The sequence below is a fragment of the Peromyscus californicus genome, unplaced genomic scaffold (genome assembly GCF_007827085.1).
Source record: "Peromyscus californicus insignis strain IS unplaced genomic scaffold, ASM782708v3 Scaffold_15__1_contigs__length_86483966, whole genome shotgun sequence".
Classification (NCBI taxonomy): Eukaryota; Metazoa; Chordata; class Mammalia; order Rodentia; family Cricetidae; genus Peromyscus; species Peromyscus californicus.
Window position 1 is genome coordinate 74872846 of NW_026294447.1, and position 26644 is coordinate 74899489.

At 50.4% G+C, this 26644-nt stretch overlaps 1 protein-coding gene across 1 annotated transcript in view; it reads right to left on the reverse strand.

Annotated features, from left to right (window-relative positions):
• Positions 1–8461: 8461 nt before the first annotated feature.
• Positions 8462–26644, reverse strand: part of Galnt16 (polypeptide N-acetylgalactosaminyltransferase 16) — an 89867-nt gene continuing 71684 nt past the window's right edge. Inside the window, exons 11-16 of the mRNA XM_052739444.1 lie at positions 23811–23937; positions 21694–21786; positions 20305–20388; positions 14973–15114; positions 14229–14354; positions 8462–10658 (exon numbers count right to left, since the gene is read on the reverse strand). Of these exons, the coding sequence (XP_052595404.1) occupies positions 10521–10658; positions 14229–14354; positions 14973–15114; positions 20305–20388; positions 21694–21786; positions 23811–23937 (710 nt within the window). The 3' untranslated portion in view covers positions 8462–10520. The remainder of the gene's footprint in view (positions 10659–14228; positions 14355–14972; positions 15115–20304; positions 20389–21693; positions 21787–23810; positions 23938–26644) is intronic.

A 26644-nucleotide genomic window follows, 5' to 3' on the forward strand; every position in this document is an offset into this window, starting at 1 on the left:
CGACTGTCAACAGTTTTAACAGGATTGTTTAATATTTAAAGAAATGTAAAGAATAGGTATTTTTCAGAGATGGTATAATTTAAGAATGAATTCTGGGAGTCAGGTATCTTAGGATTCCAGGCCCAGCCTTTTGGACCTCAGAGCCCAGATTTCTTCATTACAAATGGAGATGAGCACAGGGTCCAGCCCATCGAGTTGCTGCAGAATTAGATGAACTAATGCTATAAGCACCCAGACTGGGTCCTGGGCATCCTAAAGGCAGGCTCTCTCCACCACCCACACCCCCTTTCTTTCCCTGTTTCCTTTCTCCTGTGCACTCCTGGGATGGAAAATCTGGGTCAATGTGAGTTAGCTGCTTAAGTGAGAGGAATATTGACGAGAAAAAGTCAGGAATTATAGCCTTCGGGGAAGCAATAACATTTCACTTAAAAATTGTTTGAGCGAAGACTGTAGACATTTGCAATTTGTATGCAAATAAATGAGACTCCTCTGTCCTGAGCTGAGATATAGCCCTGGGCTAAAGCTTGCGGAAGGCCCCGCTTGGGCAGAGAAACCTCTGTGAGCTTCTCTCCACTGCCAGTTTAAAGGAAAGCCTTCCCCACTCTCCCCAGTTTGGAAGCTGCAGCCTCCACCACCTTGGCCCTTTCGGGACTTCATTAGTATGTCAGACCGCTAACTAGCGAGGGAGGCCGTTCTCATGTGGGCTTTGCGCATCTTCTCCGCTGTGGAATCCGGGAACTCACACTCATTGTCTGTTTAATCAGGTACTGATTTGGCATTAACTTGCAAATGCTGAGTCTCCTGCTCTTGATGAAAAAGAATTTGCACTGGGTCAAACCTCACCTGATTTCATAAAAAGAGCCAAGTCAACAAGACAAATTAGAAGAGGAAGGCGAGAACAAGCTGGCGTGTGTCCTCAAACTCTGACTGGCAGACTCAAGGGACTGCAGTTGTATTGTCATGCATGCCCATGCATTCATTCATCCAGCAAGTATTTATTGAATACCTACCGTGGGCCTGGCACTGTACTCGGGGCCGTGGCTACGCCTGTGTTCACGGAGTTTGTAATTCAACGAATAAAAAACAAACAAACAAACCAACCTCAGGCAGCTCTAATACAACCCTGACTCAAGATGATAGAGCAGACAGCCAGGGAGCCCCCCGCAGGTGCCCCCAGCCAGGTGTGTAGCAAACCTCATGAAACACCCGCCATTTACTTATTCATTTTATTTTTGAGAAAAGGTCTCACTATGCAGCCCTGGCTAACCCGGAACTCATATAGACCAGATTGGCTTCAAACTTGGTGGTCATCCTGCCGCTGACTCCCAAGTCCTAGGGTTACGGAGGATCCCAGACATGACACCCAGCAGTACTAGGCACGCTTGCCTTATCTCACCCCACTTGTCCACCTCCTGGACCCATCGCGGCCAGGCTTCTCTACCTGCAAAGTTGACAAGCTCAATGCACACCCGTCTTTGTAAGAGGAGGCAGGAGAGTCAGACAGTCTATGTAACCCAGGCTACCCTCCAACTCCCAGTCCTCCTGCCTCAGCTCTGCAATGCTGGGATTACAGGTGTTTATCACCATGCCAACATCAATGTGCTTGCTCCCTTTTTGACTCCTACAGACACTGACCTGGGGCTCAGGTCAGACTCAAGAAAGATATCCCAGTTTGCCTCCTAGTCCAGCGATAACACACCCCACAAAAACCTGGGGAGGAAAGGGTTTATTTGACTTACAGCTCACAGTCCATCACCAAGGGAGGCCAGAGCAGGAACCATGGAGGAACACACTACTCTCTGGCTCGCTCTCCATGGCTTACTCAATTTCCTTTCTTATACAACCCAGGACCACCCGCCCAGGGGAAACAGCCCACGGTGGGCTGAGCCCTCCCACATCAGTCATTAATCAAGAAAACGCCCCCATAGACTTCTCCAACAGGCTAATGAGATGGAGGCCTTTTCCCATTTGAGGCTCCCTCTTCCCAGATGACCCAAGCTTGTGCTAACTTGACAAAAAACTAACCAGCACACGACTTCTTTCTAGACGAATCCATTTTGCCTTACATGGAGCCTCATTCATTCATTTGCAAATATTTACTGATGAAATTTCTTGTGCCACACTCTGGTGGTCCAGCTGTGAACAAGGCAAATATTTTCATCTCCACGAACCAGGTTTTCCTTTGAGTACCAGGCCCCCTTCTAGGCATTTACTTCAGTTCACTTTCAAAGGCCACCTACTCTCATCGTATCTCCAAGAGTCCCCGGCAGAGGCCCAGGCTAGGACCACAGCCCCTCTTCTTTGCTTCAGGTTAGGGCATGTACATGAGGGAGGGACCAGTTCTGCTCTGAAGACCCCCACATAAAAGCACCCTCCCTGCCTCTTGGTCTTCCTCCTGGCCTCCATCTGCTGAGGATATTCAAGGCCTGCTTGGAATAGAAGTCCACTGACCAACTTACTTCTCTTGCCTCCCCAAAGAGAAAAGCAATACTCTAAGAAAGCTTCCTTAGTCAGATTAGCAATGGCCAGCTCAGAGCAGAAGTGGACGCCAGGACTCTCACAGTTTCTATTCCTGGCTGACCTCCACCCCCTTGGGCCACTGTGCCTGAGCTGAAAGGCCTTCCCCTGATGTTTGGGGAAGGTCCTAGACAGCTGGGAAGTCCACATGTTGTGGGTAGGCAGCCAGGGTCATAGAAACATGCCCTGATACACCCCAGATTGCTGCGCAGGCTTTCCAGGGTAGAAGGCCTGCACTGCACAGTATTGCCCCACTTCATCTGCCCCATGCCATGACCATTTTTTTTGGGGGGCGCTGAGGATACTGAGGCTCAAATACCATCAAATGGCTGGAGTGATGGTTTGCTTCTGCAAGGCTGGACCTCCCCGGGGGTCCAATCGGTGGTCCCACATTAAAGCAGCCAGGAAATAATCGGGATGGACACTTTTGGTTCTAATCAAGTAAAGATAAGTACACAGAGCCCAGGTACCTGGTGCACACTTGGGGTGATCCCACTGCGCTCCATGAAACACCTCTGTTCCCGCAGGTCTTGGTGTATACAGATCTGATCAAACACAAACTAACATCTGAAGATGGACAGACTCAATGGCGGGAGCCCAGCTAGGGGAAGGCAGTCTGGCTGGCTGGGGTGCGAGGAGTGGAGCTGGCTAGTCAGGCAAGCAGCCTGGGGCCTCAGGGCTGAATCATTCAGGGGTTTCACCATCTTGAGCTCCAGAAGGTACCGATGTCAGGCAGACTGCCAGCAGCCGCTTCCAGCCCTATGGTGAGGGACTTTGTGTCTCTGGGCATTTCAGCCTCTCCACTTGCTTCTGCCTATGTAAAAGATGATGTAATAACTGAGCCCGAAATAACTGAAGCTTCTTAGCATCCATCCAGGGAAGGGGATGGGATGAGGGACACAGGGGTGAGGTAGACTTCAGTGTGAGAGTGTGTAAGTCTGTGTGTGGCCTTCAGTGTCCTCACCATGGGGCCAACAGCACAAACATTCCAGGGTTGATGTGAACTCAGAACCGAGATGCTGTGGGATGCCGCTCTGTGTGCTGTGAATGTGTGTTGCTCTGATTGGTTGATAAATAAAACGCTGATTGGCCAGTAGCCAGGCAGGAAGTATAGATGGGGCAGCCAGAGGAGGAGAATGCTGGGAAGAGGAAGGGCAGAATCAGAAGCTGCCAGCCAGATGCAGAGGAAGCAAGGTGAGAATGTCTAACCGAGAAAAGGTTCCAAGCCAAGTGGCTAAACATAAATAAGAATTATGGATTAATTTAAGTGTAAGAGCTAGTCAGTAATAAGCCTGAGCTAATGGCCACGCAGTTATAAATAATATTAAACCTCTGAGTGATTATTTTATAAGTGGGGCTGGAGAAACCTTCTGACTACACCAAGACATAAAAAGTCATCAGTATGGTAAAAAGTGAGTATCCTGGGTCAAAATAGTATTTTTGTTTTATTTTCTTTGCTTTAGGGTAAGGTCTGTAGCCCAGGCTGGCCTTGAACTTACAGGACTTCTCCCACCTTAGCCTCCTATCATAATTTTAAACATTTGTTTATTTTTTGTGTGCATGCAGTGCATATGCATGGCATGTGTATGAGGTCGGAGGACGATTTGGAGAAGTCGGTTCTCTCCTTGCACCATGTGGGACCTGGGGCTTCTAATTCAGGTCAGCGGATTTGACGGCCAGTGCCTTCATCTGTTAATCCATCCTGCTGGCCCAGAGCTCACGATCTGAGCATTGACTCTGCCTTCTGTGAACTGGGCGATCTTTAAAATTTTTAAAGAGATTTTATTTATTTTTATGTGTATATTAGTGTTTTGCCTGCCTGTATGTCTGTGTACCATGTATATGCAGTGCCTGAAGAGGCCAGAAGAGGGCATCAGATCCTCTGGAACTGGAATTACAGATGGTTGTGAGGCGCCACATGGGTGCTGAGAACCAAACCCCCAGATACTCTGCAAGAGCAGCCAGTGCTCTTAACCACTGAGCCACCTCTCCAGCCCTCACTGGGCAATCTTGAATGAGTGTGTTAACGTCTTGGGGAGTCCTTTCCTACCTTGTAGATGGTGTGACCTCAAAGAATTGTAGGAAGGACTGAGAAAGTTAAAATGTGCGACTGTAAGCGTATGCCCAGTAAACAGCAGGACAGCTCTGAGGTCACTGGGTGAAGGAGCCATAGAAAGGACCCACCATGTAACTTACAGAAGCTGATGGTGTGGCACTGATTCTTTGATAAATGGGTCTTTGGGGTGGAAGCTTGTCTAGAAGGAAGGCAGCCACACGTGGCTGCTATCGGGGAAGAGACTCATAAATCACAGAAAGAAATGCTGGCATATGGTAGCTGGCTCAGAGGCAGCCCTCAGCCTGGACTCACACCCCCCGCTGCTCCAGAGAGATCCATCACTAACTAAATCCTGTGGCAGGCACCCTGCTTAGCATATATGAGGCCACAGCACATAGCTCGGAGCCTTCTGCTCCAGGCCTCTGGCCCATAACTTCTAGTCAGGAGGTCAGAACTTACTTCAGTCATCAAACCAATTTACTCAAAAAAGGAGCAGGCAAACAGGGTACTGTGGCTCCAGCTTGTAATGCCAGCCCTTGGGAAGTGGGGGTTAAGAGGAGCAAAAGTTCAAGGTCATCCTTGGCTACATGGCCAGTTGAGGTCAGCCTAGGCTATATGAGACCTTACCAAAGCAAACAAAAACCCAAATCAAACCAAACCAGAAAAGCATGCATCAGAATCTTGCTGAGGCAGCCTGGCAGGGTGGCACACACCTTTAATCCTAGCACTTGGAGGCAGAGGCAGGCGGATCTCTGTGAGTTCAAGACTAGCCTGGTCTACACAGCAAGTTCCAGAACAGTGAAGGCTACATAGTGAGACTCTTGTCTCAAACAAAAACACAAAAACAATATATATATATATATATATATATATATATACATACACACACACAAATATACTAACCTTGTGCTCTCCCTCCCAATGCAGAGGACAAAAGACTTCCATAGATGCCTCTGATAGAGAGGAATCTGGACCGCTGGTCTAAGGCAGAACCAGGACCACACCCATTTACTAGAACCCCAAGGGACTCTGAGTAGGTGGTCCTCTCAAGGCCTTTATTGAAAGACACCAGCCACAAGGCAGGTTTGGTTTCAGGATGGCTAGAGGGGATAGGAGAGACCCAGAGAGCAAAGAGAAGACAAGTGCTTCTTGGGCTTCTGGATTATTCACTCCATTCTCTCCACTCAGGGCCACAGGAGTCTCCCAGGCCTCCTTAAAGGAAAAGAGAAACAACAACAACAACAACAACAACAACAACCAACCACACAAACAATCCAGCCCTGGAGAAATGATCACTAGTTCAGGTCTGGCCTCTGTAGCTTTCTTCCAGATCCTTCTGTGGGAATGGACTGGTCTGAGCCACTACTATGCTGTGTACACAGCAGAAGATGCCCAAGTCACCCAGCAAGGTGACCCCTGAACCCAGCCTGGCTTCCCCTAGACCCACCCAGCCCAAGGTAGTCAGTCATCAGCCAGGATGGAACCGGAAGCTGTCAGGAAGCATCGTTTTCAGAATGATAGAGTGTCTCACTGACTCACACCTCCTTAGCAAAAGGGCCTGGTATAGAGCAGGGAGTGTGTGTGTGTGTGTGTGTGTGTGTGTGTGTGTGTGTGTGTGTGTGTGTTTACTGGCTACTCTACCAGCAGCTGGCCAGGAGAGCACAGCCCCTCCACTGCTCCATGACCAGGTCTTAACTCCTGGCAGGGAGGTCCTCTTACCATGAGAGAAGCTGCCTGGGTCCCCTCCCTCCTGGAAGAGGGGTGACTCAGACACCAGTGTGACTCACACACCGGGGACAAACACCAGACAACAGTTGGGTGTGGTCATAGGGACATTGTGAACTCTGGCCTTTCCAGGTTTCTTTGCTGGTCCCTGCTGGGAGAGGACCACACCCCAGCCAGGGTTGTGGAAGAATCCTGAGGCCTCCTGATGGGCAGTGGAACTGTCTGGATAATTTCTCGCAGGTATAAATGGGGAGCAAAAGGAAGAGCCTTATTGAAGACCGGACCCAAGTGACTTGGGGGCACAGGTCGGCAGGGAGCACCTGAGTTCCGTGCTCTGTACCACGGTAGCCAGTCAACAAACCTGCCTTGAACCAGACAGACAAAAGACAACGAACTGAAGTCAAATCCTAAGACCCACGAACTGCCTTCTGCTGGACAAGCAGGAGGTTGACCCTAGCACAGACATTGCTCCTATGTCTCTAGCCCCAGACTGTCCTGCAGGTTTTTGGGAGAACTGTGATGAATGGCCAGTAGTTAGCTGGGTGTGGTAGTTTGAATGAAAATGGCCCCCTAGACTCACAGGGAGAGGCATTATTGGAAGTGTGGCCTTGTTGGAGGAAGTGTGTCACTAGGGGGTGGGCTTTGAGGTTTCAGAACTCATGCCAGGCCTAGTGGCTCAAGGTCTCTTCCTGCTGCTCTCGGATCCAGATGTAGAACTCTCAGCTACCTCTCCAGCACCATGTCTGCCTGCATGCCGCCATGCTTCCCGCCAAGATGATAATGGACTAAACCTCTGAACTGTAAGTCAGTCCCATTGAAATGTTTTCTTTTATAAGAGTTGCCATGGTCAGGTGTCTCCTCACAGCAATAGAAACCCTACCTAAGACACTGAGCTAACTAGTTGATGGTAGTGAGCTGGGCTCCCAGAGGGAAAGGAAGGACAAACCAGCCCCAAGCAAAGAGCGTGGCCAGGAGCTTCAGCAAGGACCAGACACTGTAGCCAACTTGAGTGTTCTGCAGTCAGCCAGGGATTTGCTCTAGGCCCTTTAGGTCTGGAAATCATTTTGAAGAATCCCAGACTAGCTGCCCTGAGATGTGTGTGTGTGTGTGTGTGTGTGTGTGTGTGTGTGTGTGTGTGTGTGTGTGTTCATGTGTGGGGGAGGGGTTGGTAGCAACACTCTGGTCTGTCCACTGCAGTTTATTTTTGTTGTTGTTGCTATTTATTTATTTTGATTTTTTGAGACAGGGTTTTTCTGTGTAATAGTCCTGGCTGTCCTGGAACTCGCTCTGTAGACCAGGCTGGCCTCGAACTCAGAGAGATCCACCCATCTCTGCCTCCTGAGTGCTGGGGATTTCCACTGCACTTTATACACACACCTCGTCAGTACTTATTTTTATCTGGGTAGGCTCAACTTCTGATCACAGAAAAGGTGGAGTTTGTCGACTAGTTTCCATGGAAACTGTTAGGTAGAGCATCTGCTACCTGATCAAGCAAGCCCAGGCTGGTGGGACTCCTCTAGAATGACGTCGCTGTTTTTACCCAGGAAGGCCGTCATGCCCGAATGTTTTCCTGTGTACAGAGCAGGAGGAAGGGCAGGTCTGAGGGACTAGGCTGGCTCCCAGGGAAGAAGAGAATTGTTGAAAGGTAAACATGGTGGGATGGCCATATCAATTCTGAGAAGCCCTTGGGTTTCTATTTCTTTTCTTTTCTTTCTTTCTTTTTCTTTTTTTTTTTTTTTTTTTTTTGGTTTTCAGAGACAGGGTTTCTCTGTGTAGCTTTGCGCCTTTCCTGGAACTCGCTCTGTAGACCAGGCTGGCCTCGAACTCACAGAGATCTGCCTGGCTCTGCCTCCCGAGTGCTGGGATTAAAGGTGTGCGCCACCACTGCCCGGCCCGGGTTTCTATTTCTAAGCAGCAACAGGGCCTGCGTGATGAAGCAAGGAACTTGGGCTCGGCCTGACACTGCTTCCCGGGTCCCAGCTTGTCCCAGTAGCAAGGCCACTTGCTGGCTCCCCTCAGAACAGCTGTGTCAGGGACAGGAGGGCACTCACCTTGCCATGTTCACTTTCATTCACTCTTACAGGACAGGGACCCGATTCCTCTCAGGCCGTGGAAGCGAGCTGAGTGCTTGCAAGGTCAGAAGTAAAGGCACCGGCCCATGTGGACATGTAAGAAGTGGTTTTATTCCGGGTGTGTTTCATAAAGACAGCGTCCCCCAGGACAGCTTAGTGGCACATGCTTTGGTCAAGAAGAAAAGCAAAAACAGAGTTGGACCGAGTCCCCGCCACGGAGAGCCGACAAGTGCAGAGTCTGGTCTGACCACAGCAAACGGGGAGAGGCCTTCTCAAGGCTCAGCAGCTGTCAGTACATTCACAGAGAGAAGCCCAGGTTCCCAGGCCCAAGGTCCATGCTGGAGCAGAGTCCAAGTCTCTAGGGGAAAGCCTCTACCTTGGCCCCAGTTCTGCCCCTTACTTCGGCAGGAGGATTCCCAGAGGTTTGGGGGATCCCAGGCCAGTTCTGCAGAAAGCCGTGTATGAGACATTGTCACAGGAGGGGCTGAAGCTTGGTCACTTGGTGAGAGGCCCCTATGCTGCGCCCAGGGCGCACACATATTTGGCACAGAACTGCTGACAGGATGCTGGTGAGAGCCAAAGGTGAAGGAGACTGCTGGAGAACCTTCCAGAGCTGGTACTATAAACCGGGTACTTGGCTCCTAACATCTGGCGGTGGACAAGCCAGGCCCAGCAGGGAGGGTGGTGGAGGCCGGCGACACAGAGAGATGGAAGCGCTCCTCAAGAGCAGAGGACCAGATCCTTTGGAAACCAGGAAGCAGGGAAAATCCAGGCTCCACCCCCATCTAGGAAATTGCATATGTAGGTACACATGCCATATTCTGGGGGATTTCTAGAGTTTCTGGAGTCTGTAGATTCCCTATGAATGTGTGACTGTCTGGTCTCTGAAGGAAAGACTGGTTGTTCCTGGGGTAGAAGTGGCCTCCTTAGGCTGTCTTGCTTTGGAGGAAGACCCCAAGAGTTCTGGTTACCAACAGTCTTTTACCCAAGATTATACTGTGTAAGCCAGTGGTAAGGAGGCAGCCGGGATTCCAGGATGATATCAATGTGTGTTCTTTGTGTTCTCAGTAGTGAGAGAGGAGAGAACAGGGAATTCTGTACACAGACAGGACCCACTAGCCAGCTTCACAGCCCACTGCAACAGCTGGCCTTTGGAGAGGGGTCTGAGCGTGAGGTTTGGTCTGGGTGACTTGGTTCCTACTGATTAGGAAATGGTTATACCCCAGGAAGGGGGTCCGAATCTGGTCAGCCACCATGCCCCATGATGCTGTGCTTACAGAGGCAAAGATCTTTGAAAAAGTAGGGGTCCAAACAGTGAGTGGAGACAAGGGTATTCTAGGGTGTATGACCAGGACCAGTTAGTGCAGACAGGGTACCAATTGGTCATAAAGGCCTAAGCGTGAGATCTTGGCCTGACTTATGGTTAAGCAGAAGTGGAGTCTACTTAATAAATTATGCCCCAGATCCCTTTGAAGCCTCTTGCTAAGAATATGGCCACCTAGAAGGGGCTGCAGGCGTATGTTGGGCTTGGGGCCTGGGGCTAGCAAAGCATGGACAGGATGATGTCTTGGAAAGAGAACTCGTTTTTTTTCTGGTACTTCACGCTGTGTTCTTTGAATTCCCATCCTTTTCTCCCAGGATGCATCCCTCCCTCACCCACCCACTGGACTGAGCCCCTCAACCCTTCCTGGTTTCTAGCTGCCCCTGCCTTCAGCCTCTTCACACACGCTGCCACCTGTCCTCTTGTGTTGACCTCAGGCTAGCCCTGTGACCCAACTTAGTTCCTCTGTAGGCTTTCTATCCTTGTCCCTAGGAGGCAACAAGGGGAAGGTCCACACACTACTGTCTGGGGCCCCCAAAGGGCCAAGGGAGAAGACAAAGGGCCAGGAGCAACTGCCGAGTCTCTGCCCAGGACAGTTGCACACTAACCATCTCTGCTCCCAGAGCAAGACTGGGGTGGCACAGAGGGCATGGAGCACGACCCCACACCCTCCCTGAACGAGCTTTGGAGAAACGCGCGGTAGGGGTGTGTACCGATGATCCAGTAGAAATGTGAAGAGATGGGAAACAGCCCGCTTGACACTCCCCCACCCTAACCCCTTCCAGTCCCCAAGTCTCATGCAGAAGGTCCAGGAGGCTGGGGGCCGCCATCATGTGTGTGGCAGCAGTTCCCATTGCTGGGCCTGGGCATCTGCCTGACACTTGCTGGTCACCAGCTGGGCAGGCTTTGTCTCCAGGCAGAGGCCGCTGACAGAATGCTGGATGAAAGATCCTTTCCTTCTCCATTTCTGGGTAGAAGGGAGAGGGGAAAGGAAGAAGGAAACGATTAAAAAATAACAATTATATGAGCTGCGGGTGGGGCTCAGTGATGCAGTGCTTACCCAACATACCCAAGGCTGCAAGCTCTGTGCCCAGCACACAGGGTCAAAAAGTAGTTTGTACCTGAGTTTCACGTGCACATACATAATACTGCATATGCCTAGGACACACCACACTCATTTATTTGCTCTCTGTGTGTGTGTGTGTGTGTGTGTGTGTGTGTGTGTGTGTGTGTGTGTGTAACTGTATGCATATGTATTTCCTGCACAGGTGTGTGAGCTTGCGCATTTGCAGAGGCCAGAGGTTAATGGCCGTTGTCTTCCTCCATCTCTCTTATTTTTTGATACAGGGTCTCTCACGGAACATGGAGCTCATTGATTCAGCTGGACGGGCTGGTCATCAAGCCCCAGGGATCCCCCTGGGTCCTCCTCCCCAGAGCTGAGATTACAGGCTGTACCTGGCCTTTTATGTGGGTGCTGGCAATCAAAATTGAGGTTTCCGTGATTATACAGCAAACACTTTTGTCTCTGTGCTGCCGGCTCTCCAGCCATCCCCCACCCCCACGCCCCATCTAAAGCAGACAGTGAACCTCTCCAGGGCGCTCACTTCTGTAGTACAGCACAAACTTACTATACAGATCAAAGGAAGCAGCGCTGCCCATGGGCTGTGTGTTTTATTTGACTTGCATGGCGTCATTTAAAACCCAGCTTAGCTATCGCATAAAAATCTGCACTTCCAGTTTCTCTTTGGAGACAAGGCCCAGTTCTATCAGTTGGCTGGGCTGGGGCTCCCCCTGCTCTCTGCTTCCGGGCAGAGCTCTCATTCTCCAGCTCTCCGGAGTCCCAAATTGGTCTTGGTTCTTCTCCCCTAGCAGCTTCCCCTAGTTAGTGAGCCCTGGCCTAGGTGAATCTCTTCTCGATGAGAAAAAAAGTTTTCGTCTTCCTGCAACCCTGCGTGCCTGGCCGGGCCTACAATCATGAGCCGTAGTACCCGTCCCCTCAAGTGGGAAGTGGCCGCCACCTCTGCAGTCACACTCATGCAGTGTGGTGAGGCCGGGAGACTCGAGGCCTCACTAAAGGGATCCTAGCATTTTCTTCTCCCAAGTTTGACAAGGTAAGGGGAGGAAGTTGTTCCCAGAGGACATTTCGGAAGATGACGTAGATAGAGGATGGTGTGTTATCTGGAATATGGGAAAAGGATGAGAGGCCCAGGTTTCGAGGTTTGGAGGAGATTGAAGAGCAACAGATGTTTTGTTTCTTGCCCACTTTCCTTCCGTGCAGCCACATCCCTTTTCTTACATCCACCTTACCTTCCTAAGAGGTGACAGAGCTCAGGACCATGAAACTGGAGCCCACAGAGCTCTGAGGGAGACAGTCTGTGTTCTCACTGGGCAGCTAGGGGACAGAGATGAGCCGCACTCAGCTGTGGAGACGGTGTTCTTGACAATTTGGCTTAGCTTCCCCATGCACACACCTGCATTTCCAGTTCCTCTTTGGGTACCAGACTGCTCTGACAGCCTCTCACATTTAACTCCACTGGCCAAACCTCCAACAACGTCAAGCTGGGAACACTGTGGCCTCTTCTCTCCCAGGGGAGGGGCCTCCCCTACTCCGTGCGTGCGGCTCAGGCTCAGTGCTGCCTTGGCACCTAGCTCTTAACAATGTGGTGGCTGCTCCTTTCGCCTCTTCCAGCTTCCTCAAGAGCTGGGCCATGCTCTCCCTTCTTCTCTTCTTGCACATGATCTGTACATTCCTTGGCACACGCACGTGATGAGCCAATGAATAACCCGCTGGTAGAATTCTTACTTCTGCCCAGAACTACTAGCCAGCCTTCCTCACTAGCTCTCCCAGTCACTCCATTCTGAGCCTGTGCAGACACAGAGCTACCCATTATTGTTATGAGCGAGGGACCTGGGCAATGGCTGAACTGGAACCTCTGACTCTATTATTGTACAATGTCTCTCAGGAACCTCGAGGACACGTGAAGCCCAGCTGGCCTTGGGTAGAATCAAGGCTCCTTTGGGACCTGGAAGGAAAGCCCAGAATCCAGAAGGTACTGACGCTGGGAGAGCTGTTCACGTGTCCTCCGTGGTGGTGAGAGAGGCATGATACCCAGAGTGCTGGGGGAGTGGTGGGTGGAGTGCTAGCAGGGCTTGTAGGGACACAACACACACAGCTTGAGAACATATGAGTCCTGGGGATTGAACTCGGGTTCTTGGGATTGGCAGCATGCACCTCTCCAATCCACAAAGTGCTTTTATTGAGTGGGAGCTGCCTGGGCAGACACTGAGAAGCTCTGACCCAAACAGAGGTGTTAATGGGCTCAAGGATTGCCCCTCGGGATGGGGTCTAGGCTCCAGCTGAAGGGCAGACTGCCCCAGCCCCACTGCAGAAAACAGCAGAGGTCGAGCTACCTCTTGTAGGCTGAAAGCTAGGGGAAGCGGCCAGCCAGTCCAGCAAGCAGGCTATAGAGCGCGTCCCTGCCTCTCCCACCCTGACTCTCTCACACACAAAGGCTGGAAGGAGAGAACCTGGCTGCTTTTCCAGAACAGAATAGCAAACTTTCACTCATCCCTAAAGAAAGAATTGGCCCAGGCAAACAGAAGAAGTGTGGGAGGAAAGCCCCGCAGACTCAGTCTGAGAGCCAGCCCCCCCCCCCCCTTTGCATGACCTTCAGCAGGCTGTGTTACCAGCGGGGTGGGCATGGGAAGGACCGCAGCAGCCTGGGTCTTGGATCCCATGCTCTGGGGAGCAGGGAGCCCTTTTAACCTGGACGAGTGCCGCCGTGAAGAGAGATTTCTGACTCCAGAAATCGAGCGTTTAGTGCTCTGTCACTAGCTGCTGTGTGGCCCGGACAAGTGACAACATTTTTCTGGGCATCAGTTTTTGCTTCCACAAGTAAGCCTGAGCTATTTCTCAGGGCACATCTGAGACTAGTCATGTGAGCTTGCAAATCACTGTATGTGGACCTCAGATTCCCAGTCCAGCCAGCAGTCAAGAAATCCTTGTTAAGTTCTGGCTTACGTCTGTGGCCTTAGGAGTCACACTGACCTGGGTTTGAATCCTGGCTAGTTCCGCCCTTTCCCAGCTGTGGGAGCTGGCAGCCTGTGTCTAGGGAGCCCTGGCTCACTCACTGCACAATCAGCTAGTTGAGAATTATCTTACCAGGTAGCTGGGGGTGGGAGGTGGGGATATGCGATGATTGTTGGTGTGAAATGTCTAGCAGTCTGGGAGTCAGCTAGCTCTTATTTGAGCTTTGTGGTTATTGTCAAAGGCTGGGCAAGCAGCATTGACAAGACAAATTGCTCCTGCCCTCAGACTGGCAGGACTAATGTTAAACAAACACTTAGCCGCAGTGTCTGCTCATGAGTGAAATGATATGCTGGACCCAGATGATGCCGGAGGCTCCTTGGATCCTCATTCTAGAGGTTTTATCTGAGATTACGTGCCTCAAGATGGGACTCCCCCAGTCAGTGCCTCCCATCCCCGCTCAGTGTCCCTGGGGGCTGTTGGCCCCCTGTGCCCAGGGGTGGAGTTTACCTGTTTGCCTTCTTTAGGGCTACATGCTTGCAGTATTACTGGGGATCCAGGGGAGGACATTAAGGTGGAGGTGGCAGCCAGGCATTTCCCTTGCTGCTGGATGAGGTGGTCGCTGAACAGCCATGCCTGCAAGACAGGGAAAGGACAGCTCTGGCTGGACAGATATGGGCAGACAAGTGATTAGGCAAAGAGACTGGGGACTTTTTCAGACATTTTTCACAAACAGCTATAGAGGTGAAGGGGGGTATGCATCAGAGAGTTTCAATTTTTGCTTCATGTTTGAAAATGTTCCTAATCAAATATGAAGATGAGGAAGCTCAGCTGGGACCAGCCAGAAGGCAGTCGAGGAAGCTCCAAGGGATGCTGGAGATAGGGAAGAATGAAGGGACATAGGACTCGGCTAGGTCCACAATGGGGTCTCCATGACCTGTTCTAGAGCTGACGTGGGTGTGGCACTCATGCATTTGCCATGGAGACCCACAGCCCATCACACTCAGCCGAGCTGTACTCCAGCATAGAACTAGGCAGCATCTCTTCTTTTAGAAGAGGAAGCGCGGGGACACAGGGCTGGAAAGGGATGGGCATGCGGCAGGGGCAAAGTGTGAGGAGCCCTGGAAAGGAGGTTTATGGAGGATGCAGACAGAGAGAACAACGAGGAACAGAGAGAAGTCCTAATCCCGCTCCCAGCCCACTTGGCTCCTGTCCTGTTCTTAGCGCTTACTCCGAGAGCCCTGAGCACCTTACCTGAGCTGGTGGAGGGCTCTTAGCAGACCCTCTGCAGATCCCCATTCCAAGCAGGAGGTCCCCAGCTGTGTTCGGGCCCTGGGATTCCAAGCAGTTGATGCCTTGTTTAATGACGCCAGGGAGCACTTCCTTTGCTGGGACACTGAGGAGAGAGGCAGTGTCAGGCTGCTTCTCTGCTCACACCAGCTTACCCACCCCTTCCTCCAGAGGGCGGCACACAGTCACTGAGGTCTCTGACTGGCAGGCCTGGCTGCGGCGGCGGTAGAGGGATGGGGGTATGGACGGTATAGGGGGATTGTTAGGGGGTGAGCAGGATTGGAAGAAGAAGGAGGAGGAGGAGCCTCAGCTCTAGTAGGTTCTTACGGGAGTCCCAGGGCCTCCATTAGAGGCCAGGCCTGAGACACAGGGGACCCCGAGAGGACGCTCAGGCCTGACTCACAGGACTCCTCAGCCCAGAAGCTGATACCTGGGAACCTAAAGGTGACATCAACACCCAATCTCAAAATAACAGAGAAAGAATGATTTTGGAGTGGATAACTTGAAATACCCAAACATGCAAATATGTTCAGTCTCACTATAATTAAAGAATGCATGTTAGAGAGCAATTACTACTTGTTTCTCAGATATTTGTGTGAGAGAATGTGTATGTATGTGTGTTTTAAACAATGCCCAATGTGTTTTAAACAATGCCTGTGAGGCTGGATCTTGTCCTACTCCACCAGTTGAGAGCAAAAATTAGTTAAATTGTGGGAAAGCAGTATGGAATTAAGCATCAAAGTCCTTAAAATGGGCACGTCTTTGTCCTAAGAATGCCAGTTTAAGAAATTTATCCCATGGGGAGAGGGGGGCCCCTGAAGAAATGGCTCAGCGGTTAAGAGCACCGGCTGCTCTTCCAGAGGACCCAGGTTCAATTCCCAGCACCCACAGAGCAGCTCACAACACTCTCACACAAACATACATGCAGTCAAAACACCAATGCACACAAAATAAAAATAAATTATCAAAAAAGGAGAACCTGATCTTTAAAAAAAGAAGAAGAAAAGAAATTTATCCCTTGGGAATAAGCTTGGTGTGTTCAAAGATATTTGTATCGGAATGACTGATACTGAAAGCATTGGACAGTTCTGGTTATCCAGCCAACAGCTGGGATGCAGATACAACCGTAGGATAGAAACCCTGCACCCATCACAAATGACGGCGAAAGAAAACCTGAAAACACTTGCCCCGCTGCTGAGGCAGGCTTCAAGCTATCCCATTTTTTTTTTTTTGTTTTGTTTTGTTTTGTTTTTCGAGACAGGGTTTCTCTGTGTAGCTTTGCGCCTTTCCTGGAACTCGCTTTGGAGACCAGGCTGGCCTCGAACTCACAGAGATCCGCCTGGCTCTGCCTCCCGAGTGCTGGGATTAAAGGCGTGCGCCACCACCGCCCGGCAAGCTATCCCATTATTAAAGCATCTCACGTGCCAGGAGAATGCTTACATACATGCACACATGGGCATACACACTGATCACCTCTGGCCAGCAAACCTAGGGAGGCTGCCATCTCCAGCTGACACAGGCTTGAATACTTGGTTTAGGGGAGGCCCGTGAATTATGCAGCCATCACAAAGCAACAGGGAGCTCAGAATCCGACCCCAGGCCTGATGCCCCCTCCTCCCTCGCACCTCTATCCAGAGACAGCCTGGACCCCGGGAGGGGACATGTCTGCCATTCCTTGATGCGGAAACCCTTGCAGGATCTCAGCCACAGCAGGTCTCCTCCAGGCTGTTCAGGAGCCCATGGATTCCCCAGAACTGACTTGCTCTCAGGGAGCCTTGGAGAGCTCCCTTCACTCCCCATCACACACCAGGACTCCGCTTCAGAACCGGAGTTGTTGTACAGATCCAGAACAGAGGCTGCAACTGCAGGTCCCGGGCTGAATGTGGCCAATCAGACACATTCCGTCTGACCCACACAGAGGGGTTACTGCCGCGTTTAGTCAGTGGGAAATTTAAAAATGAGGGGGCTGGCAAGATGGCTCAGCAGGTAAAGGCACTTGCTGCTGCACCTGACTGCCCGAGTTCAGTCCTAGGGACCCACGTGCTGGAAGGAAAGAACTGACTTCTGCAACTTGTCCCTATGAGCATCTAAGTCCCCACCCACATTAAATAAATTAAGGTATGTTTCAAGGCTTAAGGTGGCTCCGTTGAAGAAGCACATGCCATGCAAACAGCAAAGACCCATGTAAAGCACCCGTATAAAACCAGGTATGGTCACTTGTTTCTGTAACCCTAGTGCAGGGAGTGGGGGTGCGGGGGGACGGACAGGCAGATTCTCAGTAAGCTAGCCAGCCCCACCAGTCTAGTCAATTGGTGACTCCCAAGGTCAGTGAGAGACCCTGTCTCCAAAGATAAGGTGGAACAAAGCAGCAGAAGACATCCAGCTCTGACCTCACTTCCACCCACATCTGCATGCACGTCTGCACATGTGCGCATGTGTATACACACACACACACACACACACACACACACACACACACACACACACAGATACACAAATTAAAACCTTTAAGGCCACAGAGCAAAACCTGAGTCCAGAATCTCTTAAAAAATGGGGAGATCAGGCCCCCTGTCCCTGAGCTGGCACTCCAGCAACACTCACGCTCTGTCCGAGGGGCAGCGGCACTCCCCGCTGCTCACCCCATCACTTGACTAGCTTTCATTGCCCATCTGATGCTGGAAGGAGCCGGGCTGGCAGCTCCTACTAGGAAAAGTTTCACCCTCCCTGCAGTACCCATTTCCCTCTCTGCACAGACACAAGCTGCCTTCCAGGGCCTTGGAGAATTGTGCTCCAGGGGAATGCTTCAAGGGGCGCAGGGTTGTTCTGATCCCTCTCTGCTCTTCTGCGCACTCCCCATTCCTTAGGGACATGTGCCAGCTGATCAGCGTCACAGTTGAAGGGGGCACTGGCCCTGTGGGGCTGCCCAGTGAAGCTTGAGGAAGGAACTCGTGTTGGGAAGCGGTGTCAAGAGCCGATGAAGCTCCTGATGTGTACCAGCCAGAGCAGTTCTAGTTGGCCAAGATGGCCGTCGTCATCATCATCGTCCTCAGCTGCCCAGCAGAGCAAGCCAACCTGTCCTGTTTACGGGTGGTCCTCTGTGTTTCCCTCAGTGGCTTTCCTCCAAGCAGCGCTGCCATTGGACTGCACAATGCCTTTGTAGAAATTAGCAGTAGCAGCCACTGCTCAAGTTGCCTGACTTCCACCTACTAGGAAGTTGTTATAGCAGACTATTTTGGTTAGAATGCTTCCTGCCATCTGCTTGAAGTTATTGTAACGAATCTACAATGGCCATTGTGTGACTGGCACCCTTATAAAGGTGTGATTCAGTCTGCACTGCTATTTGGGACAGTCCTAATAAATGTGATGGAGTAGCAGCTACTGAGGCCAGCTGAAGCTAGGCCTGGACACAGAGCAGAGCTGTGGCAGGATTGCAGGCAGGCCTAGCAAAGTGGAAGCTCCTTTATCCTTCTCAAACTTTGCGGTGACCACCTGAGACATGCAGGCAATCTAAGGATCCTCGGTGTGGAGGGGCATTGACATCAATCTGACCCACCCCTGGCCCCTTGACCTTTGAGCCCCCTAGACAGGAAGGAACCACGGAATGAACAGCAGTGGGGTGGGGAGAGGGGGGCATTTTCTCCTGATTTAACACTGCACACTTAATATGCTGCCCTATCTTGAAACGGATCCAGGTTTGGGGTAGAGCACTTCTTCCTCTGGGGTGTGGAGAGGAAGGACCCATTTCCATCTTCCCGGTATCCCTCCCCACAGGCTCCTCAGCTCACGCTGACCTAGTGTCCAAAAGGCCCTCCAAATGGAGGAACCTTGACAGTGTTTAAAACACTGCTACTCTCTCTTCCTCCACGTCTCAGAAGCGCCACATGAATGAGCATATGCTCGCACTCCAGGACGCTCACTTGCTGCACTCTTCAGTCAATACTCCACACTTCTCAGCTAGGGGCCAGAGGGACTGCGGCTACTCGGCTGCCAACTTGCTTCCAAAGAGGCTGGCGTAAGCTTGAATTGTTGTTCTGGGATTTCTTAGAAATTTCCGGCAGTCGGTTGGGGCTTACTGCTTTCCAGGCAGGCTGTATTTGGAACTTGGAGTCGTACTATCTGGGTTCAGCATCTAGCTGTTTCCCAGGACTTGGCTGCAGCCTAACAGTGGGAACTTTGCAGGCAGTAGATACGCCCTCGGAGAACAGAGGTTCCCCTCCTTGCAGAACTTGTGGGCAGCAAGGGGTGGAGTGTTCCAGAAAGCCAAGACAACGTCATGAAAGAAACCAGCAATGGGATGAGCAGGCTCCCCAGGGGACTGTTCTGGAGGAAGGGGGTCAACTCCAGACACTCCCAAGTCTTGCTCACTAGAATTTATTTCCTCAAAAATACTCCTTTTAAAAGATGCTTATCCCGTGTCTACTTTGTGATAGGCACTATTTTAGGGGGCTAGAGGAGAGCCATGGACAATACAAGCCATGGCTTCTGCCTCCATAGCTTCTAGGCAAGTGCAGGAGGTGACATCAAATTAACCAGCCAGGAGTGTATGTGAGATGCTGATGTAGGTTCCAGAGGGATGCCAGGGAGGGATGCTGCTATCAATTTAGTGTTCGGACAAAGTCTCCCCGGGGAGGGTACAAATGAGTCAAAATCTGAAGAGGGGGAGGAAATAAACCATGTGACCAAGACACCAAAAAGGATTCAGAATCAGAAGAAGGAGCCTGTGTGGCCCACCCCCTGTCACAGTCAGGGCCCTTTCTCACCTCCCTCAGCTCCCTTCAGAGTCTACACAGCCACAACCCTATTTGCATTTCGCTCCCTCTTTGCTAGAGCAAACATTTCCCTGTGCTTTTTTGGTCTCTGTGATTACATACTAATGGATGCATAATATTTGTTTAAATAGCTGTATCAGTGATCCACTGGGCCAGCCTAAGTGTTAGCCGCATCTCATTTTCCCCTAGCAGCCTGGCTCAAAGGGTCTGTGGTCAACAGCTCTGTGCTCTGATGACTTTATCTCCTTGGGATGAGCTTCCAGCAGAGAGAGAGCAGGGTCAAAGGTGACAAAAGCAGCATGGCCTCAAATGCGTAATGCAGTGTTGTTTTCCTAGGGAGACAATATCCATTTCTAGTCAGGGAGCCAGTCTGGTAAAAATGCAGCCGCATTACGCCTGACTGATAACTCGTGGTAACGCCGCCTCTGTTCCCTCAGAGCCTTTGAGGGGAGATGAACTCTTGGCAGCTGAAGGGTGCGGACTCAGGGCATCACAGGCCCCCAGCCCTGCAAGGGGGCTGCACTCACGTGAGCTCAGGATAGACATTCTCCAGGTACCAGCGGAAGGACTTGCAGTCCATCTTCTTCCTCTGCTCGATCCGTGTGGCCACACTGCAGGGAAAGACAAAGCCAGGGAAGGGCCGAGATGTGAGGAGGAAGGCCCCGAGGGACACAGAGGGAGACTAGCCCCCACTTCCCACGTATCTCAGGTAGTCAATACTAACATCTGACGTGAACACTCAGTTCTCCTGTGTCCTTTTAAATTCCTGCTGAGCTCACAGGGGCCACACTTCACCCTCAGCCTCTTACTCCTAGAGACTCCTGTTAGCATATACAAACTTTTCTCATTTTTTTTGCAGAGGGTAGAGGATTTCGTCAACTTCCAGTTTAGGAGACAGGGTCTAATGTGAACATCTTTCCAGAGTTGGCGGGTCACAACCTTCTGATGTACGGTTGGGACATGCACCTCAGTCTCCTCACCTTGCTCAGTTACACCAACAGCAAAGATTACCGAGGACCCGGGTAACCACCTATCCAAGTAAACTGGGACTCCACTTGGGGTTTTGTGAGGATCAAGAGGGGACATGGGGTGCTTAGCCGAGGGGAGATCCTCAGTAAATGTTAAAAGAAGTACTTCGTGGCTTGCTTTTTTGCTTTTTAAGAATAGATAGAAATAAACAGAGGAGGGATGATTCATTTGCAATTGATCACTGACAATGCTTTCAAACTTTTCTGACGACAACATTCACTAGGTCAGCACACCTCACATGCCACGGCTGCGCAGGCCGAGGACACACGGGTGGGGGCACAGCCATACACAATGAAATGAGTTTCATAAAACGATACTTACCGTAGACTGCAATCAACTCTGGTTTTCTAGTCTGTTCAGCACTAAACTCATCTCTGGTGTCTTTCTCATCCTTTTGTGAAAATGCTGATAATGATTCGCTAAATTGGTTTCATAATTCATCTGCGTTTTTGGAAATGCTTTAACCAGACAATGGTCATCCCAGGCCATAACAGGAAAGCAGGCTGAAGGATCTCAGGTTTGGATGGGTGTGGCGGTACCCCTGCATTGTCCTCGGCAGACCACTCTGTCGTAAATACTACCTCAGACGCTGCTATTCCTGAAGGCAGCTTTGAATGAGCTGCACTTTAAACCTTTATGGAGAAACTTCTCTTCTTATCTGTCTCTAGGCAGTATGTAGGACTAGGGTCTTGGATCAGGGTCTAGTCCATGCATCACCCTCCCTTCCAGAGCCCACAGAAGCCAGAAGAGCCAGGACTCGGTTACTAGGGAGACTGAATGGTCTCCCATTCAGTCCAGTGTGTGCTGTCCAGTGTGGACCTACTTCATATTTGCTGGGCTATGCAAACATTGAGTGGAGGGGGGCAAACGGGATTGGAGGGACCCACCTGCCAAAGGCCTTCCCAATGGCTGAGGGCCGGGCCTCATAGTAGTATTGCTTGTATTCATCCATCCATACCTCTGCAGTACGCTTTGTATTCCTAAAAGCAGAGAAAGCAAAACCAAGTTACCAGAGAGGGGAGGAAAGAGAGGAGGTAGGTTCTTACAGTTTTTAAATGTGGTGCTGGGGGCTGAACCCATGGCCTCGTGTCTGCTAGGCAGGCATTCTGCCAGTGAGCTGTAACCACAGGCCTCTTTTACTTTTATTGAGATATGGTCTCAGTTAGCTACCTGAGCTGGTCTTGAACTCAGTCTGTAGCCCTCACAGGCCTTGAAACTTCAATCCTCCTGCCTGAGCCTTTTTTTAAGTAGCTGGGACTACAGGCCTGTACTATCAGGCCTGGCTGTTTGTTGGTGAACAATATTCTTAAGAAAAAGGAGATGAGCTCCGTGCAGTAGAGAGCAACGGGAATGCTGGCAATCCAGGCAAAACAAGAAGGGCTGGGATGCAATGAATCAGCACAGTCGGTCTGGAGGGTGATCTGTCCGGACCTGTGACAGGCTCTCCGCTCAAAGGAATCTCCTCTACTGCAAGATCGGTTATGTGCAAAAAAGGACACACACGAGAATAGCTGCTTAAGAAAACACTGGCAGCAAAATAAATGCCCTTCCGTAGGAAAGTGTTTCTATACCATGGAGAGTGAGGGAGGCAGCCTTGAAAAAAAAAATGCCAGGGCTAGGAATGCTGAGGAGAAAGGATGGCTGTGGTATAGTGCCAGAGAGCCGTGCCGCTGGAAGAGTGTACGACGGCAACCTGCTAACACACATCCACGGAGGGCGGGGGTCTCGATGTACAAACTATGCACGAGAACATGATAGAGCAGCAACCTGCTCAGAACAGGTAGCTCTGGTTAAAGGCTTTCGTGCTAAGGATACCGGCAGCTGCTTTTGAAGAGATGAGCAGGCAAACAGGAGAGAGAATGAGTGGAGACGACCTTCACTTTCTTCTGGAATCCTATAAAGAGTAATTATCAAAAATGTGATGCTTAAGTAACATCTGCGTGTAAAAGTTGGTGTTGGTCCTGCCTGAGTGTCTGCAGTAAATCTATATGACTTTTGACTATAAAAATGGAATGTCGGGGGGCTAGACAGGTGGCTGGTTGCTCTTACGGAGGACTTGGGTTCAGTTCTCAGCACCCACATGGTGGCTCATAACTATCTGTAACTCTAGTTCCAGGGGATCTGGCACCTTCTTCTGGCCTCCTCAAGGAATGAACATGGTACCCTACATACATTTGGGCAAATACATATATATATATATATATATATATATATATATATATATATATATATATATATATCAATGGGGTAGGATGCCAGGTGTGGTGGCATATGCCATTAATCCCAGCACTCAGGAGACAGAGGCAGGTGGATCTCTGTGAGTTCGAGGCCAGCTTGGTCTATAGAGAGAGTTCCAGGACAGCCAAGGCTGCAGAGAGAAGCCCTGTCTTGAAAAAACAAACAAACAAAAACAAAACAAAACCAAAAAAAATGGGGCAGGAGAAAGCAAACAACTTTCGATCATTCGTTAATTAGACGTGGAAAGCATTGCTCCAACCTATGCAAACCAGCATGGCTAGGCGATGGGGAAACAGGTCCTTAGGAGGGGATGTATACTCAAGACAACTCACCCTCCCCCCAACTCCTCCATCAGGACTATGGGATGGTCTTCCAGGACACTGCTCACTCTCCTGTGAGACCAAGTGTACTCTGTAGCTGGGAACATGCATGGTCGGGTACTGGGCCCAGTCTACGTGGGGCATTGGAAACTATGACCAACAACGGAGGGCCAATGAGGACAGCAATATATTGATCACCTGACCATTTGTCCAAGACTTGTGGACAAGGTGAATCAAGACAAGAGAGACCTAAGGGCAATGCTCCAACTTCATCCTCTACCCTCAGAAATGTCCAAAATGTCAGACCTAGGGCAGCAAATGGAGAAACTGAGGCCTGAGATACAGGCTGGCAGCCCAAAGGCACATACATGGTGAATAACTCGCTGGGGGTGTCTAGAGTGAGGGAATCCCATGCTTCCTCCAGGGTGTTTCCCATTGGGACCTACCTGATATAGGTGAGGGCATTGCCCTCGGGGAAATTGTAGGGGTGCCGCTTCCTGAAGACATGGCCCACCCGGCTGCAGGGTACAATCTCCAAGCTGCCACCGCACATCCATACCCTGAAGGAGAGTTCTGCAGGAGATGACAATGTCAGGAGAAGGGGGAGGGTCCCTCCAGGTGATGGCAGGAAGGCGGGAAGGGGATGGATTTCTTTCTCTTCAGCGTCTCCCTGAAGGTATATGCTGGGATGTGAGCTCTTGTCTCTTGTGCCAGATAAAATAGGGTGCTTACACTCCTTGTGCAAGCTCACATCATGTATGCATACATGCATGGGCATATACATGGCACACACACACACACACACACACACATACACACACACACACACACGCACAAATAAAATAATTTGAAAGAGAGAAGGTGATGCCAGGCATGGTGGCACACACCATTAATCCCAGTACTCAGGAGGCAGAGGCAGGAGAATCTCTGTGAGTTCGAGGCCAGCCTGGTCTACAGAGGAGTTCCAGGACACCCAGGGCTACACAGAGAAACCCTGTCTTGAGAAGCCAAAAGAGGATGACAGTGTAAGATCCGGTGTGAAGCTCCACAGCTTCAGAATGGCTGTTCTACCGCCACAGAAGGTCACTGAGAGGTGTAGATGTTGGGTCTGGCTAATCTTGATGTGTGATGCTTATGTGCAAGTCCTTTACAATAAAGTTTTTTTTTTTAAAGATTTATTTATTTATTATGTATACAGCATGTATGACTACAGGCCAGAAGAGGGCACCAGATCTCATTACAGATGGTTGTGAGCCACCATGTGGTTGCTGGGAATTGAACTCAGGACCTCCAGAGGAGCAGTCAGTGCTCTTAACCTCTGAGCCATCTCTCCAGCCCTATAATAAAGTTTTAATCGGGAGTTATGTTGTAGTCCCTGGACAGGCCTGGGGCTCTCACTGGCACGAATGCTTGGGCCCCTCCCAAGGACTAATACTGGCCATGGTAAGGTGCTTTCCTTAGGTCAGCCCATAAACTGCCAGACACCGTGCATCCCCTTTCCCAGCCAGATCTGCAGCTAACCTCGGTGGCTGAGGTTTAGAACTGGGGATAGATGACTAACTTTGTTATGTTAGTGAGGACACCTCATCTCACTCAGCCCATATGGTACATACGTGTTACAAATTAATATTATCTGCAATGGCAATGACAGCATCAGTAACCATCATCCACTTACTGAGCACCTACTATGTACCGTGATGTAAATGTCTGATTCTCACAGTAATCCAGAAGTCAGACATTATCTGTATCTTCCTGCATTCTCCCCATCCCTTCTCCTCTCCCTGTCCCCCTCCCTCCTTCCTTTCCTCCTTTCTTTGTATTTTGAGATAAGATCTTGCTGTATATCCCTGGCTAGTCTGGTGTTCTCCATGCAGCCTGTAGTCCAGGCTGGCTTTAAACTCTCCTGCTTCAACACCAATGCTCGGATTGCTGTGTGTGCCATTTTTCCTTGTTTTATTTGAGATGGGGGTCTATGTTGCTCAAGCGGTCTTGAACTCCTGAACTCAAGTAGTACTCCTGCCTCACCCTCCCCAGTGCTGAGAGAGAAGTGTACATCATTGGACTCAGTTCTGTTTTTTTTTTTTTTTTAAAGACTCTCCAAGGTCACTGGATTACTAAATTGCAACATTGCAATATAAAGTTCACACTCTGTCAAACAAGGTACACATTGTTTTCTTTCTCTCTCTGACTTGTATGTGTGTGTGGCATGCATGTGTTTGCATGTGTGTGGGCACAGGGGTATAGGTGCATGTGCGTGTGCATGTGTGTATGCATGTGTGCATGGGCGCCAGGGGTTGATGTTTGCAGTCTTCCTCCACCGCTCTCCAATTTACTCACTAAGGCAGGGGTTCTCACTGTTACAGCTACTGGGGATACCCACCTCACTCCAGGGATCCCACCTCTACCTTTCAAGGACTGAAATTACATGTGGGCCATTACACTCACTTGGCTTTATGTGGGCTTTGGGGATTTGAACTCTGGTCCTCACAGATGTATGGGCAAGCACCATGTGCACTCCCTAGCCCAAGCCACACTTGAGTGAAGTTCTTTCGTTCATTCGGCCAATGTTAACTGAGCATCTTTTATGTGTCATTCACTGTTCTAGATTCTCTTTCGCGTATGTGTGCACACACTCACATGTTTATGTGTGTGCATATGTGTGTGTGTATTGGGGGCAAAGTTCATGAAAGTGGGAAACAAAACCCACAAGTAAACAAGAACATGTGTAGCATGTGGGGGTGACAAGCACAAGGAGAAAAATGCAGCCGGGTCGGGGGCTGAGCGGGACAGTGGAGTGGGGGTGGGCACACTACATCTTTAATCAGGATTACTCAAGAATTTTTCTTATTTTGTTTTGTATGTGTATGGGTGTTTCGCCTGCATGTATGTCTGTGTACCAGATGCAGGCCTGATTGATGCTCGAAGAGGCCAGAAGATAGTGTTAGATCCCCAGGGACTGGAGTTATAGACAGTTGTGAGCTGCCATGTGGGTGCTGGGAATCGAACCAGGGTCCTCTGGAAGAGCAGTCAGTGCTCTTAACCACTGAGCCATCTCTCTAGGACCCGATTTGAGAAATTTTCAACTGAAAGGGGGACACTAGAGCGGAGATCTGAAATAGGTCATGCAACTCTCAGGGGAAGGATTTTCCAGGAGGGCATAAACCCAGAGGAACAGGCATGGCCTGTGAGTTTGGGCAACAAAGGTCTGTGGAGTGAGACAGGGCCAGAGAAGAGGGAGATGAGGGTGGGGTTCATGCATGGGTTTCCTGGAGGAAGAACC